This window comes from Otolemur garnettii, unplaced genomic scaffold (genome assembly GCF_000181295.1).
Source record: "Otolemur garnettii isolate 467f Iridium unplaced genomic scaffold, OtoGar3 scaffold00128, whole genome shotgun sequence".
Lineage (NCBI taxonomy): Eukaryota > Metazoa > Chordata > Mammalia > Primates > Galagidae > Otolemur > Otolemur garnettii.
Genome location: NW_003852523.1, coordinates 203,653 through 219,444, shown reverse-complemented (window position 1 = coordinate 219,444; position 15,792 = coordinate 203,653). Strand labels below are relative to the sequence as shown.

The 15,792-nt window shown below is 47.1% G+C and overlaps 1 protein-coding gene across 1 annotated transcript in view; it reads left to right on the top strand.

Annotated features, from left to right (window-relative positions):
• The window catches only part of DSCAM (DS cell adhesion molecule), a gene marked incomplete at its 5' end in the record, with an annotated part of 730,460 nt that overhangs the window by 666,220 nt on the left and 48,448 nt on the right, over positions 1-15,792 (top strand). The window contains 2 exons of the mRNA XM_012810262.1: positions 8,124-8,321; positions 9,742-10,044. Of these exons, the coding sequence (XP_012665716.1) occupies positions 8,124-8,321; positions 9,742-10,044 (501 nt within the window). The remainder of the gene's footprint in view (positions 1-8,123; positions 8,322-9,741; positions 10,045-15,792) is intronic.

Sequence of the window (15,792 nt, the reverse complement as noted above, 5' to 3'; positions counted from 1 at the left end):
TCTTGGCAACGACCCAATACGATGTGTGTTCATAAAGTAGAGATGATAGACCCTGTTTTACAGATGTCAAACTGAGTCTCCGAGAAGTCAGGGAAGCAGCCAAAGATGTACATATAGTAAGTCGTGAAACCAAGAGTCAGCTGTAGATCTGTCTGTGCTCAAAGTTTATGATTTTCCCCTGAACACACTACTTCAGAAAAATTATGGTTCCAGCTAATCTGGAGATTATTTTTTGCAAATATTAATATGCAAATATTAATCTAAAGATTAATTGTAATTCCAGCTAATCTGGAGATTATTTTTTGCAAATATTAATATGCAAATATTAATCTAGATTAATATTTGCATATTAATCTCTAGATTAATATTTGCATCCCTAATATATGGAAATTAATTACTGCAATGAGGTTAAATCCCTCAGTATGTCAAGCTTAATAATTAGATATTCTTATTTTCCATAATTGAAATTATTCCTAAATCTTTGTAAAGAGTGAGAAATTGATATCCTGATTATTATCATTTTGGAAGCTTCAATGTCTAGCTTTTGAACTTTAACTGCCTTTCTTTGCAAAAATTTATGTTCTTAGAATAGTGTATTATCATTAGGAACATAAACATTAAAATGTTAAAAATTTGTCTTCATAAATTGTAGCTTGGGAAGCATTTGTGTAATACAGTGGGCTTCCTGAAACAAACCGGTTGCTTACTAACTGACATTGTAACATACAGGAAATAACTTTAACAAGTATCAAAATTCATTTGAAAAAAATTTTCAGGCAAGCCTGAAACAAAGTTTATTGAGGAAGAGAAAGATAGGCTTAAGAGCAAGATACAGGTTTATAAAGCAAGGTACATTTGCCATAGGCAGTGAACAGACCCCGTTGCCATGGCAAGTAGGCAAAGAGGCCTGAAAAATGCTTTTAAAACATGCTAAAGAAGGCTTTGACTTCTTCCTGTTAACTAACCTCACCTCCTTCCTCCTGAGGACAAGCTAGAATTTATGAAGACAAATTTTTACCATTATACTGTTTATGTTCCTGATGATAACACTCTAGTCTAAGATAGATAGGATAAAACATTCTAAGCACATGAACAGGGCATGAGTGAGAATTAGCTCTACAAAGGGCTGTGGGTGAGATGGGCTCTTACAAAATGATCCCAGGGCTTTGACGTCCATTACGACCTGCCTGGTCTGGCCTCCAGCTGCTCCAGGCCCCTGCTCAGACGGGTTTCTCAGCCACACTCCAGGCCCCTGCTCAGACGGGTTTCTCAGCCACACTCCAGGCCCCTGCTCAGACGGGTTTCTCAGCCACTTTTTGCTATTCCTTCAGTAAAAGATCATACAGACTCTGAAGGGATTTGACTTTTGGATGGGTGAATCTTTGGCTTCAACATTCCGTTGGCCCAGTCCACATGGGAATTGTTGGAGACAGTGCCAGGAGGGCAGGAGGAAGACAGAGAGCAGGTCAGGTGGTCAGGCGGTCAGGCAGCACATGCAGCCTTCTGTGTGCACCTGACCCTCCGTGGTCCCTGCTTAAAGTATCCATCCCAGGCAGTGCCTGTGGCTCAGTGAGTAGGGCTCCAGCCCCATATACTGAGAGTGGCAGGTTTGAACCCAGCCCCGGCCAAACTGCAACAACAAAAATAGCCAGGCATTGTGGCAGGCGCCTGTGGTCCCAGCTACTCGGGAGGCCAAGGCAGGAGAATCGCCTAAGCCCAGGAGCTGGAGGTTGCTGTGCGCTGTGATGTCATAGCACTCCACCAAGGGCAATAAAGTGAGACTCTGTCTCTAAAAAAAAAACAACCCCTCATTCCAGGATGCCATCCCAGAGACTGTGGCCCAGGAATCTGCACTGTAACAGATCCCTGGATGATGCTGATGCTGGTTGTTTGGACTCCCCTCTGAGAAGCACTTCCCCAAAGGTCAGAAATGTGTCCCATGGATGCAGGAGGATGTGACACAGCTGTGCAGAATTTCTCCTGCAGGTCATTTCTTTCTGCTCAGTAAAATGCAACATGCCCTTCCACTCCCCTGCCAGTGATCAGCAAGCAGCAGAGAGATACACAGAGGCCAGTCTTAAGCAGTTAGCACAGGAGCACAGGCAGCTAGGAGGACTGGCCGGACAGGAGAACAGGCAGGAAAGCCAAAGCATGGGTAAACTTCCAGCAGCACAGTGAGCCCCAGAATGGTGAGAAGCTGATTTGATGACACTTAACATATCAACAGAGTCACAGCAGGGACCGTAAGCCAGTGGTTAGTGAGTGGCGGGCAGGAGCATGTGGGAGGGACAGGTGTGTGGGTCTCTGGCTGTACACTTGCCAGGGTGGCTGGGAAAGGCTCTGTTTGCTCAGGTGGCTCAGGGCTCCGTGGTCGGAATCCAACATGCATAAGATGCTGGAAGACGTTCATCTCATTCCAACAGGGAAAGGTGGACTTTGCACAGAGGACTGAAGTATTTTTTATTTCTCCATAAATATTAGATAAAAGTAGGATAGAATGAAGTGATGATGAATCAGCAGAGTACTGGGGCTGTTAGGGGGGTGCTGCCACAGATCTGAGTCATTTGGGAAGACATCCATTGAGAGACAGATGTGGACCAAGACCACAGCCAGCTTGCCAGGATTGGGGGGGGGGGGGGGGACAGAAGTAAAAAGCTCCCAAGGTTCCCTGGGTGTTGTGGGTGGAGAGGCAGGAAAGTGCTCAGGGCCGAGACAGAGACACAGCTGTCCCCTCTGTGTAGGCCCTCAGAGCCTGCATCACCGTGTGCACGTCATTCTGAGAGTGACGGAGGCTCTCCTGGGGTAGCGGATGGTCACCCGGCAACACAACAGCTTCGAGCACAAGGTCTCTTTCCTTTGTAATGAACTCCACTGTCTAAGGTCCACCACCCTCGGCACAGCTGCCCAATGCGCGCGTCTGTCTCTGGCTCTCCCCTGCCCCCCAAATGAGGTTATTCATCTGGCATCTGCAGGACACTCCGGATTGGTAAAACCTCCACGGGATCATCCTTCCATCAAATATCCCTCTAGTAGCACAGCATGAGGGACTGACAACACTCCCTTTCTGACTTAGAACTCGAAGTGGAGGAGGACTGGCCCCGTGGCAGCTTCAGGGGGCTGGAACCCATGAGCCTTCTGTAGCCCGGTCCCTGACTCACTTCTGGTGCCCAGAGCGTCCCCTCCACCAGGGTGTTACAGTGTGTTAGCGCCCTCTCAGGGACCCGGTCCTTCTCTCTGCAGTTTGGCAGATTTGCAGAGATTCATCCACAGTCTCTGTTTTCTCAGCTCAAAAGATGTTATTGTTCTATGTGATATGTTAGAACTGTCATCACTGCAGGAATTCTTTATTTTTAAGAAGTGTATCTAAAATACGTTGTTTATACCCTAGAATGACTGTGACATACAAGTTATGTTTCTAAGCATTTCATTATTTTGCCAAAGGGTTGCAACCAATTCTTATGAGGATGGGAGAAATGGCGACAATTTGCCATTTGTCTGTGTCGTGTGTGAAAACACACCCTGGGCTGTGTCTGCAGTGGCACTTACTTCCCTGTCTGTCCTGCAGATTGGGATGGCACTTGAAACTGGGGCTCCCTTTGTGTCCTTATCCCCAACGCAGGCCCAGGCGTCTGACACACAGTAGGCGTTCAGTAAATCAATACTGATCAACTATCAATCGGACAGCTGAGCAACGGGAATAGAAAAGAAAGGACGTTGACTAGTTTAAGCAGGACGTGGACAATCAGTTCATTCCGCTCTGCCCTCCGTCTCAGGAGATCCCTGGCCATCTGGGCACTCATGGGCCCTCCCCCGTCAGAGGTGTCTCTTTCAACTCCTGCATAGCCTCTGCCAGACGCCCTGCAGGACCTTAGCTTGGAGGGCTAAATACGAAATAATAAGTATTAGTCTTGAATATTTTTGGTCTTATTTACCTGGAAGTTGTCCTTCATCCCCTCGTGGAGAGAGCATTTACTAAGCACTCGGGTATACATAGCACTGAGCTGGGAAATGAATAGGCCGCAGCTCCGTTCTTAGTACCTCTGTGATCCAGTTCCTTTCTGCATCACAAACATTCCCTAACATCTAGTTTTGTGATTTTTAATAGGTATTTTTCTGTTAAACCTCCAAATTGAATCCACAGCCTTCCTGTTCAACCCACTGAATCATTGGTTCTCAATCTGTGGGTCACAACCCCTTTGGACTGTGTTAAAGGTTCTCAGCATTAGAAGGTTGAGAACAACTACACTAATCTCCCGCCTCCCTCTTCACCTAAAAATCCAGTGTGCTTCGTTCCTAGCCAGCTGTGCGCTGTGCAGGAACCACTGGCAGGGCAAGCCATGGTTTACTGAGCCCTTCCCACGGGCCCAGATGCTGCAGCACATTTATCTCACAGCAGCTTTGAGTGAGTGTGATGCCACTCAGTCTCACGGAGCAGGGAATGAGTCTCACGGACCATTCAATGAGATCACTTGGCCGGTTACACAGCCAGCGAGCAGTGAGGGAATGGGCCTCCAGTCCAGGCGCCTCGTGCCAAAGCTGTCACCCTCAGCCACTCCGTGGTGCCTGAGGCAGAGCCGATGCTCTGAAGAGGATATGTCAGAACTAAGGGTAGACTTCACACCTGTGTGTATTAAATAACAAGAGCTTACAACACAGATTGAATCTTTATTGTTGAGACTTCGCAAAGAAAACAAACAACGACAAAAAACTACACAGTCTGTCCCCCGGAATGATTCTAGAGAGTCCTAGGAGAAAGTGGTTGGTGTAGAAGGACTGCGTCCAGCATCGGTGTGTGGTGGTTGGTGGTTAAGTGGGGAATGTTCACATCTGCCAGTTGCATCCTCCATATGGGGCAATTCCTCTTGTAGAGCAGAACCCTCAGCTTCTGTGAGATACGAGAACCCGCAGCAGAATGAAAGCAGATGAGTATCATGATCACAGTGCACATGACATGTTTTGTAACTGTATTATCCACAAAATCCTTTCTTATCCCAAATTCAGGATAATTAAAATAATTTGATTCAATGGGCAGAAGCTTAATTCATGTCCAGACCCCGTGTTGAGAGGCCAAGAACTATTTATATCACTTACCCTCTAACGGATCAGCCGTTTAGCAAGCATGATGCTTGATCGTGAAGTTTTATTTGTATTAGAATGTGGACAAGCCCAACAAAACCCTTTCTGTGCAGGGCCCTTAATCCCAGCATTAATTTGCTTAGTAGATGGGCTAGAGCAGCAGTTCTCAGCTTTCCCAATGCCACGGCCCTTTCATACAGTGCCTCAGGTTGTGGTGGCCCCCAACCATAAAATTATTTTCATTGCTACTTAATACCTGTAATTTTGCTACTGTTATGAATCATAATGTAAATATCTGAAATGCAGCATGTATTTTCAGAGTTACAAAGGGGTCATGACCCACAGGTTAAGAACCACTGGTAGTGAGTTACACAAGTAGCCTACCCAGTGGAATCCAAGCAGAAATTTTATTTTAGCTGCTATCTCAGGAGCGATCCTAGAACAGAGTTCAGCTCAGGTACAAAACAATGGCTCCAAAAACCTGATTCTTAAAGAAGTGTGTCAAGTACCCCAGCATTCTACAAGCTGAGACAATTTTAACTCTCTGCCTGTTTAGTGCAGAGCAGGCCTCCAGGCTGTGGTTCAGGAAACTCGTATCATGACCTATATTTTCAACATTATCAGGCCACTGGTAAAACTGTCCTCATCTGGAAAAGAAAAAGAGATAATGAACAAAATTAACTTGAGAAGAGTTCAGGCTTTGAATGTAGACTGTGCAACATTCCCAGGGAATTTTCCAAATAGAGTAGTGGTCTCAATTAGGAAAGAGACAGGAAGTGAAGATCTCTGCTCCACCACGGGAGGGGGCTGAGCTGGGGGGGAAGGGGGGCTGCACAGGTGAGGGTCTCGGGGTATGTAAGGAAATAATCATATTCCTGAAGTGTGACTAGTAAGGCCCCTGACCCCCCAGATATCCACACCAGGGGCAAACGTGCTCAGTGATCCACAGTTACCTTTGCAAGAAACTTAAAGAAGGATAAAAATGAGAACCCTTGAAACTTATGTAAGGATTTGGGTAATTTCTTAGAAAAGATTCATTAGCATTTAAATAAGGAGCTCCACTTACAAAGTCGATAGTGCCTGGAAGACATTTAGCCTCCTGCCCATAATAATGTTTTCTATCTCTTTGAGGACCTCTCTCCTGGCATTTCAGAAAAGCAACATGATTATCATTCACACCCTGTTGTGTAGAGAGCTGGGCACGGCTCATTTACATTCTAATCAAGGCAAAAAGAAAACCCCAATCTTCCAGTGAAGTCTTCTGTGGAATTTTGCAAGTAAGAGATGAAATGTGCCTTCAACTCAATGCCCCAGAGAATACGCGAGGAGGCTGAGTATTTTGATGACCCACGAAATCTTACAAGATATCTGTTTGACTGCAACCTTAACAACCCTCTCCAGCATCATAAAATGATGGATTTGGTTCAAAGTATAATAACTAGAACCTTGCAAGGAAAAAAACTCTATTTACAAAGAAAGACATTTCATCCCTTCCCAGTGTCAGCTTCTCATGTTCCGACAGGGAATTATAAACAAGCTGGTGTCAGGCAGACACTGCACTAGAAAACTTAGATGCCCGGGATGGAGCCGATATGGCGAGTAACCGGCACAATCTGGGCTGCAAGGCAGAAGGCCTGCGTTTCCTTCCTACCACCTCATCTCTGGGCTGCTAAGCCTTGGATCACTGTAGGCTTAGAGGAAAACCAGGAGCCCCACCCTGGAGAGTCACCCAGGCTCCTGAGGACACATAAACAAGTAGTCAGCAGAATAATACTGTAGGCTGGTGCTCTGGGTTTGGCTGCTTTGAAACTTCACAACAGCTGAGTGGTGAATACAGACTGCTGTGTTTAGAAGTGGCCAGACCCTTTTGAAAGATAACTGCATAAAATTCCTCTTTGAGAAGCAGAGAATTCAAAGGTGGCAAAGACCCATCTAGAACTTTAGGTTACCTTTAGGCTAAAGCCCCAGGAAAATCATTCCAGGTAACTGAGCCCGTCCTGTTTTCCACAGAGTTCCAGAACAGGCAATGTTGAGGCCCGTTCCAGTGTCCAACATCCTTTGCGGGTAGAGCAACTTCCTCTTAGGTCCCCAAAGTGTTGAGCTGTAGCCTTGGTCCACTGGGCCCCCTTGCTGCCTTTGGCTCCAGAGCTGGAGAAAGTAAAACTCATCTGGAATCAGCTTAACCTTTGCTCTGCATTTTACACAATCCAGGCATCTCTGCACTTCCATTGCAGAGGTGCACTACCACATGCAAAGTGCTGGCCGAGTGCACAAAAGACTAGGGTCCCTCTGCTCTCTGAGCTTCCAACTCTGTGACTACAGCAGTCAGAACTGGAACAGTGAGTATGAGCTCACAGTGACCAGGAGAAACCTGCATTCGCTTCCTAAAGCTTCTGTAATCAAGTATTGGAAACTGCTGGGCTTCAGGCTTTGAGGAGCTGAAACTTATTTGCTTGCAGCTATAACACTTCCTGTGGCTCTCCACAGCCCCACAGCCCACACCTGTCCCCTCTACTTATTAGGACACCAGTCTCATTAGCAGGGCCCACCCTATTCTGGGGTTAGCTCATCTTAACTAACTCCATCGACAATGGAGATCACAATCCAAATAAGATCACAATCTGAGCTACTGGGGTTGGGACACGAATAGACCTTGCAAGGGAACGTGATCGTTCACAGCAACTCTTAAAGGAGGAAGACTTTTAGGAAGAGGCTGTGTCAGGACACACCTGGGAGAGGGCCCTTGTTTTGCAGGAGACGGTCATTCCCAGCAAATTTATATGGGGTCACAAAATTATTAAGCACCAAGAGCAAGGCTCTGATCTATAACTTCTGAACCCAAATACAGTGTTCTTTCTCCTACCTGATGGTTTAAATGCTTAAAGTATCAGATGAATGTTTCTGGGACACCTGGCAGTGGGAAAGTCAAGGAGGGCTGAGGGTTGGGGGTTGGAGGGCTGAGTGGGCAGTGCTGCCCTGAATGCCTGCTGCCCGCCAGCCACACTGCTCTGGAGACAAAGACAGACACGAGTCTTGGCTGTCCACAGATCCCACCACCAGGAGGAATGCAAAGGCAGGGCCCACGACGCGAAACCGCTATGCCAGCCAGTGGACGCTCAACAGACCCCACCCCACCATCTCTGCGCACACGCTCACCACGGACTGGAGGCTGCCCACGCCCAGGGCAGCGGGGTCGGTAGACAAGGAGAGCGACAGCTACAGCGTCAGCCCCTCACAGGACACAGGTAAGACTTTGCACGCAAACTCCTGCCTCGGCCCCTAGGGACCTGCATGGCCCCAGCCTGGCCCTTGCCCACAGCACACGCTCCTGGGAGCAGGAGAGAGAGGGCTTCCTTTCCTCCACCTCCGCCACCTCTCTCTGAGACGGCCCCTTCAAATTCTTAAACATAATCGTAGAGCCTTCACCTCATACAGGGCCCAGTGAACTCTGCCAAATGAAACCAAACCGTGTCTACCTGCAGGTACCTTGAACCTCAGACCTGGGCTGCTCTCTCTCCTCTCAGGCCCTACCCCAGTGGGAGAAATAGAGATATTTTTACATTTTCACCCACACAATGGCAATAAGTGCTGATTACGCTGTGAGGGCGTCTCACCCCCACCCTCTCCAGGATTAAGACACTGTACTTGAAGTTGCATGACGAGGTCACAGCACCCTCTATAGGGAACATGGGCTGATCCATTTGACAATTAAACAGGGGTTGATTATAAGGTAAGTCATCTAGGCTGTGCCATCAACCACCACGATTTCATTGCACAGAGAAGACAAGCCCTAAGAATAGCACTGGGGTGCCAACCACCTCACCCCCCCCCCTTTAAATTTTGAAAAGAAATTATATCTGAACCTAATAGCTGTAGGAAATGTTAATACTCATTTTCTTTTGTTCTTGATGATACACTTCAAAAACAGTGTTCCAAGGGCAGAGCATAGCCCTGAGGGTTTATTTTTGTGGCTCTTATTTCTTAGAGCAGAGTCTCAGAATGCCACAGAGGTGCCTTCAGAACTGTTCAGTGGGTTTAAAATGCAAAGCTCTCTCTGGCCAAGATGATGTGGCCCAGTTCAAAGGCGGGCTGGCACCAGTTTTTGTCCTGGCTGTTTACTCATCCCCAGAAAGGGTGTCAACAACAAAAGAGGCCCAGGGGTTGAGGCCCATTCTGCTCGTGGCCAACCTCCACAGCAGGTCACATCTTTCTCGATAAGCATCATCACATCTTCCTTCCCAAGCTGGGCTCGGAGGAGCTGGACTGTGGAGCTCAGGTCATTCACACCGACTAGAGAGCCGCTGTGGCTCAGGCTGGTCTGCAGTTCAGAGCAGAGCAGGGCACCTGCAGCTCATTGTATCACGTCCCCAACTGTTTTCACTAAAAGCAGAATTTTTAAAGGAAGATGCATTACTTATTTATGTCAGGCTGAGGACATCTGATTCCAGTGAGCCAGCTGAAACAAATCTAACTGAGCTGACTTTGCTGAGGCTTCTGAAGCTGACCGCAGAGCAGCAAGGGCAGAGGCCACTGACAAAAAGCCAGCGCTCCTGCCAGGTCCCACAGTGATCTGGAGGAAATGGCCAGCAGCCAGAAAGGGTCATCCAGCTGGTCCAAACTGATGCCGCTGACTCATCACCTCTGTTCTTCCTCCTCGTGGTGTAGATCGAGCGAGAAGCAGCATGGTCTCCACAGAAAGTGCCTCGTCCACTTACGAAGAACTGGCCAGGGCCTACGAGCACGCCAAGATGGAAGAGCAGCTGAGGCACGCCAAGTTCACCATCACGGAGTGCTTCATCTCAGACACGTCGTCCGAGCAATTGACGGCAGGGACAAACGAATACACGGACAGTCTGACCTCCAGCACCCCTTCAGAATCGGGGATCTGCAGGTTCACTGCGTCTCCCCCCAAACCTCAGGATGGAGGGCGAGTGATGAACATGGCAGTTCCAAAGGCACATCGGCCAGGTGAGCGGGGCAGCCCAGGGACCCTCACCAGGGCCCACCCGTGCCCTCCCCATTCACACTTGTGGGCTAGGAGAGCCCATCTGGGTGTTCAGACCGAGAGGCTTGTATTTATTGATTACTACACAACAAACCTTCCAAAGGTCGTTGGCTTAAAACACCAGCAGTCACTATTTTGTTCCTGAATCTGAACTTTAGTTAGGGCCTACTGGGGACAGCAAGTGGGAGGCTCGCTTAGGGATGTGGCTGTGTCTGCTCTGTGTAGCCACCTCCACGAGGTGGCTCGAGCATCCTCACAGCATGGAGGCTCAGTTCCTCAAGACACAGTCTGTGGAAACTGGCAGTTTCTTCAGGTTGGGCCCTGAAGTGACACAGCATCTTTTCTGCCATGTTCTGTTGCAAAAGCAGTCACCGTGTGCAGGGAGCCCAGATCAAGAGAAGGACACCCCTCACAGACAGATGAGTGGCAAAAACGTCCCAGCTGTCTGTTTAAATTGCTGCACCAAAGGCTTTTAAAAGGAGAGCTATCTTACCAGTAGCCAGTGTTTGGGACGTGGACACATGCAGGCCAGCAACTGACTACTGTTAGGCAAGCGGGTCATTTGGGCTTCAACTGGTGAATGAGACTGAGGTTCTCAGGTCTGCAGGGCCTGGTGAGGACTTCAGGAAGCAGATCCCAGGGGTGACAGAGATGTGGCCAGTGGCAGAGCCCAGAGCTGTCGATGGGAAAAGGCTGCCCCCTGATCTCAAGTGGAAACAGGGGCCCAGTATAGGCCAGTTTTAAGAGAAGGCAGAAATTTTGGTTTTATATGGAAGCTGGGGTTTTTTAGTGTGGGCTTAGATATTTGGAAGCCTTTGTACAGAGCAAATGAAACACATCTTCAGGCTGGGCCCGGTGTCCGGTGGTCAGTCGTGGTTCATTGGAAGGATCCAAATGAAACACATCTTTAGGCTGGGCCTGGTGTCCGGTGGTCAGTCGTGGTTCATTGGAAGGATCCAAATGAAACACATCTTCAGGCTGGGCCCGGTGTCCGGTGGTCAGTCGTGGTTCATTGGAAGGATCGCTTTGCTTTTCCTTTTTCACCCTGAAATAGCTGCCCGCCCACTTTCCCTTCTTGTGGACTGACTTGTCCAATCTCACTGCATTCCATTTCATTCTCATTTTACCCATTTTTCTGAACCATGGTATTGATTCCATTTTAAATCTTTACCTTCATTTTTGAATTACAGCCATTCTCTTGGGTTTTTATGGCATAAGGCCCAGGTGAAATGAGCCTTATAAATGCATAAAAATATATAAGATAAGAATTGTCTATCCAGAAAATAATCCTCCAAACTGACTTGAGACGCAGGCAGCATGTAGCGTAGAATGACGGCTTCCTTCATTTTCTTTCTGTCTCCCTCCTCAGGGAGAAGGAGGAGCTGTTATTTGTGGGTGTTTTTATTTCAACTTTTGTGGGGTTTTGTGGTGTAATTGGCATTTATATGCAAGGCAAATGCAGAAAAAGGCAGGATAACTGCCGTGGCTTTTGGTGGCTGTTCAGTTGAAAGTTAAAGGGGACAGAGAGGAGATGATGAGGGTGGTGGCACGTTATCTAACTCTACTGGGCTTCAGCTGCTGCATCTGGAAAATGGGTACATGTGGGCATGGCAGAATGGGGCTGAGACAGGCGAGGGGGCTGCAGAGAAAGTTCCAGCAGTGTGAGTCCTTTCTGTCCTTGTCTCTAGGGCATGGTTATCAGAACCCCACAGGGACTCCAGGTGTGCTGCCGCCTTCCCCTGCCTTCCTGCTTTTAATTTCCTCCCATGGCCATGGAAATCCTGGAAGGCAGCCACCCCCATCACGTGTCACCAGCTTAGTACTTTGTGCTCCGACCCAGGAGAACACGGTCAGCGTTTCCCCTTCATATGTGATTTAGAGCATAAATGGGCTTCTACGCTAAATGACTGTCCCCTTTGTGCTGGCCTTTAAATAATTAAAGGTTCGAAGCGTCTTTCTGATGGCAACTTGTTCATATTGTTGGATTAGTACTTTTTTAAAGTTTGGATTTTGTTCCTAGAGTTGTCACCTGGATCCGTTTGAACCTCTGAAAGATGACCACTCAGTTCCTGTTGTCCTAATAATTTCTTAAACCGATGCCGTTGCATGAAGCCAGTTCTAATCTGTCTGCCCTAGATGGCCGCGTCGTTGTTGAACATTTGCTAGGCTATAGAGGAATATTTCAGCCTTTGGAAGCTGCTCTGTTGTTCCTTTATAATGCAACCGAATTTAAAATTGGGCAAAAACACAAGGCTGCAATTTATTATGCTGCTCAGTAGAGCCTGTGTCAAAACTAACAGCAACTTGAGCTGTGCTTTTCAATTTTTTAAATTCATTTTATTTATTCATTTATTTGTTCATGCATTCATTCATTTATTATTTTAGAATTGGCATCTCACTCTGTGAGCAAGGCTGCCAGCTACATTTTTGTTTTTTGTTTTGTTTTGTTTGGCAGAGAAAGGGGCCTCACCAAGTTGCCCGGGCTGGTCTCAAACTCTGGGCCTCCCAGGGTGCTGGGATGGCAGGTGTGAGCCCCACACCCAGCCCTGTGCTTTGAAATCACACTCTTCACCTCTGTGCCCGGTTGGCTCCAGATGGTGTCTGCCATCGATTTGTGTTCATAGGTCTCCCAAATCTCTGGACATCTTTCTACTTGTCATTAGCTCTACTTTTTCTCTCTACTTATTTTTCTTCTTTCTGCCTGCCTTACCAGAAGTTATGATCCCAAGCTTTTAAATTCTCTACAGATCAGGACAAAATTGCATGAACTTGGCCAGATTGTAGCTCCAGAAAAATAGAAAACGCACCTTATTTGTCTTCATATTTCTTTGCCAGTGTCTAGCAAATACTTGGTAGGCATGTAGTTAGTGTTCAAGAAATATTTTTAAATGAATTGATGAATTCTGTGTCTACCTAGCACTGCATCTGGCATGTAGTAAATGCTTCAGAAACATGATTGCATGAATACACATACTGTAGTGTGATAATCACGAGATTGACCAACTGGTTACAACAGTAATGTTTTAATTATTAGAAGTGATTACTCACATACAAGAGAACATTTAGGTCTCCTCCATTTTTCAGTTTTCCTTTAAACAAAGTGATTTATTTTTCAATTCTTGCCCTTAACAAATCAAAAGGAAATCTCATCAACAGATAAAGGGGTGCCCCCGTGAATTGTGTGTTTGTGTGGGGCCATACACAAGGCAGGCATCAGAATATACCTTTAGAGTTTCAATAACACCTGGGTTTTGAACTTGCTAAATTTTTAGAACTTGTACTTAATATATAAAATGCTGGTCACGTGATCCTTTTGTCGTCTTCAATAAGCAATGAGCTATCCCATCTCTAAAAAACAAAACAAACAGGGTATCGCCTGTGGCTCAAAGGAGTAGGGTGCCGGCCCCATATACTGGAGGTGGCAGGTTCAAACCCAGCTCCAGGAAAAAACTGGAAAAAAATTAAAAAACCAAACACAACTCTCTATTGCTCTGAGAAATAGCTAGAAAGTTTAACAGCTTTGTTTCCTCTGGGTCAAGATGGCTTCCAATACCCATTCTTGGTTTCAGGTGGCATTTTGGGTGAGTTTCTAATTTTCTTAGATTACTGCTGCTTCTTTATTCATGAGGTTTATCCCCAGCAATTAAGAGATGCCATTGCATGAAGCTACTTAAACCAATTTAAAGCTTCAACTGTGCTAAGAAAGCCTGGCTGCAAGCAGGGTGCAGTGTCAGCCCCTCTGGACCCGTGTGCTCCTGCGTCTGGGGCCCACCCTTAAACTGGAGCCCCTCAGCCCTCTTCTGATGACTGCATTTATGGTTTCCCAGCTAGAATTGGTCACTCACTGTCTTGTGCTGACTTGTTTATTCACTGAATAACCAGTTATTTGAAGCAGCTATGTATGGGATTTTAATTTTAGGAGCCATTCATCTGGTACATCCCCCCCCCCTTATTTGAAGCAGCTATGTATGGGATTTTAATTTTAGGAGCCATTCATCTGGTACATCCCCCTCTCCTGAGTGTGTTTAATCAATGAGAGTGGAGAATGAGAGTGGAGAATGCAGAGAGGCCTGGAGGGCCCCTCCCCCCTCCATCCCCCCACCCTACCCTCACCCCCAGGCCTGCCAAGGGTCCCCACCGGAAGGACATGCAGGCCTCTCTACAGGTCTCTGCTCTTCTGACTAAGGCTTGTCTCGTTCTCAGCTGTCATTTTGATCATGCTGTTTTACTTCTCTGAAGTCTAGGTGGCTCCCATTTGGCTCTTGAATTAAAATTAAGCTGCAGAAATCTTGAGTGCCAAATCACCCTCACCCTCAAATTCACATACCTCGGTCTCTCTCCCCAACTGGGGTCTTGAGCTCTGCCCCCAGCAGGAACATTGGTTCAGACAGCTGCTCCCAGCTCAAAGCCAGGGTCTCACACATCCTTCCTTTTGAGCCATCATGTCTCCCTCTTCCTCCTCCTCCTTTGTCTGGGGCAGCTGGGGCAGCTGGGGACCAAGCCTTGAGGTTTATATTCCCCCTCCTCTCTTTTGCACATCACTAAAATTCAGTTTTGAAATTTCTATCATGGATATTATTCTAAGGGCTCTGGAAAGCGTCTCCTTTCAGATGCAAGTCTCCTTATGCCTACACACATGCATGTGGGCACATATGCACACACTATAGCACATGGGTAAGCACATGCACACACTATAGCACAAGGGTAAGCACATGCACACATTACAGCACACAGGTAAGCACATGCACACATTACAGCACACGGGTAAGCACATGCACACACTATAGCACACGAGTAAACACATGCACACACTATAGCACACGGGTAAACACATGCACACATTATAGCACATAGCACACAGGTAAACACATGCACACACTATAGCACACGGGTAAATACATGCACACACTATAACACACGGGTAAACACATGCACACACTATAGCACACGGGTAAATACATGCACACACTATAACACATGGGTAAACACATGCACACACTATAGCAATGGGTAAACACATGCACACATTATAGCAATGGGTAAACACATGCACACATTATAGCAATGGGTAAACACATGCACACATTATAGCAATGGGTAAACACATGCACACACTATAGCAATGGGTAAACACATGCACACACTATAGCAATGGGTAAACACATGCACACACTATAGCACACAGGTAAAGACATGCACACATTATAGCACATAGCACATGGGTAAACACATGCACACACTATAGCACATGGGTAAAGACATGCACACATTATAGCAATGGGTAAACACATGCACACACTATAGCACATGGGTAAACACATACACATACTTGCATGGACACATGTCCTCATGTATGGACACATGTTCTCATAAGTGCACACATGTGGGTATATACACAGGTGCACACATTCACACTGCCTTACCGTGGGCTCCACCGTCGGAGAAAGCCCTGCTCCTCCCCTCCCAGCCTCCTGTTTCTCTGTCTTCCTTCAGTAGATGTTTACCAAGTGCCCCCTGAATAACTGGCCCCCTTGTGGGAGCTGTGGGTGCAGCAGTAGACACAGCCCATGGAGACCCCACCTTGAAGAGGCTCTCATTCATCCCTGGGAAGGAGCTCTCATCCTGGGAAGGATCCTTCATCCCTGGGAAGAGGCTCTCATCCCTGGGAAGGGGCTGACATCCCTGAGAAGGAGCTGACATCCCTGGGAAGG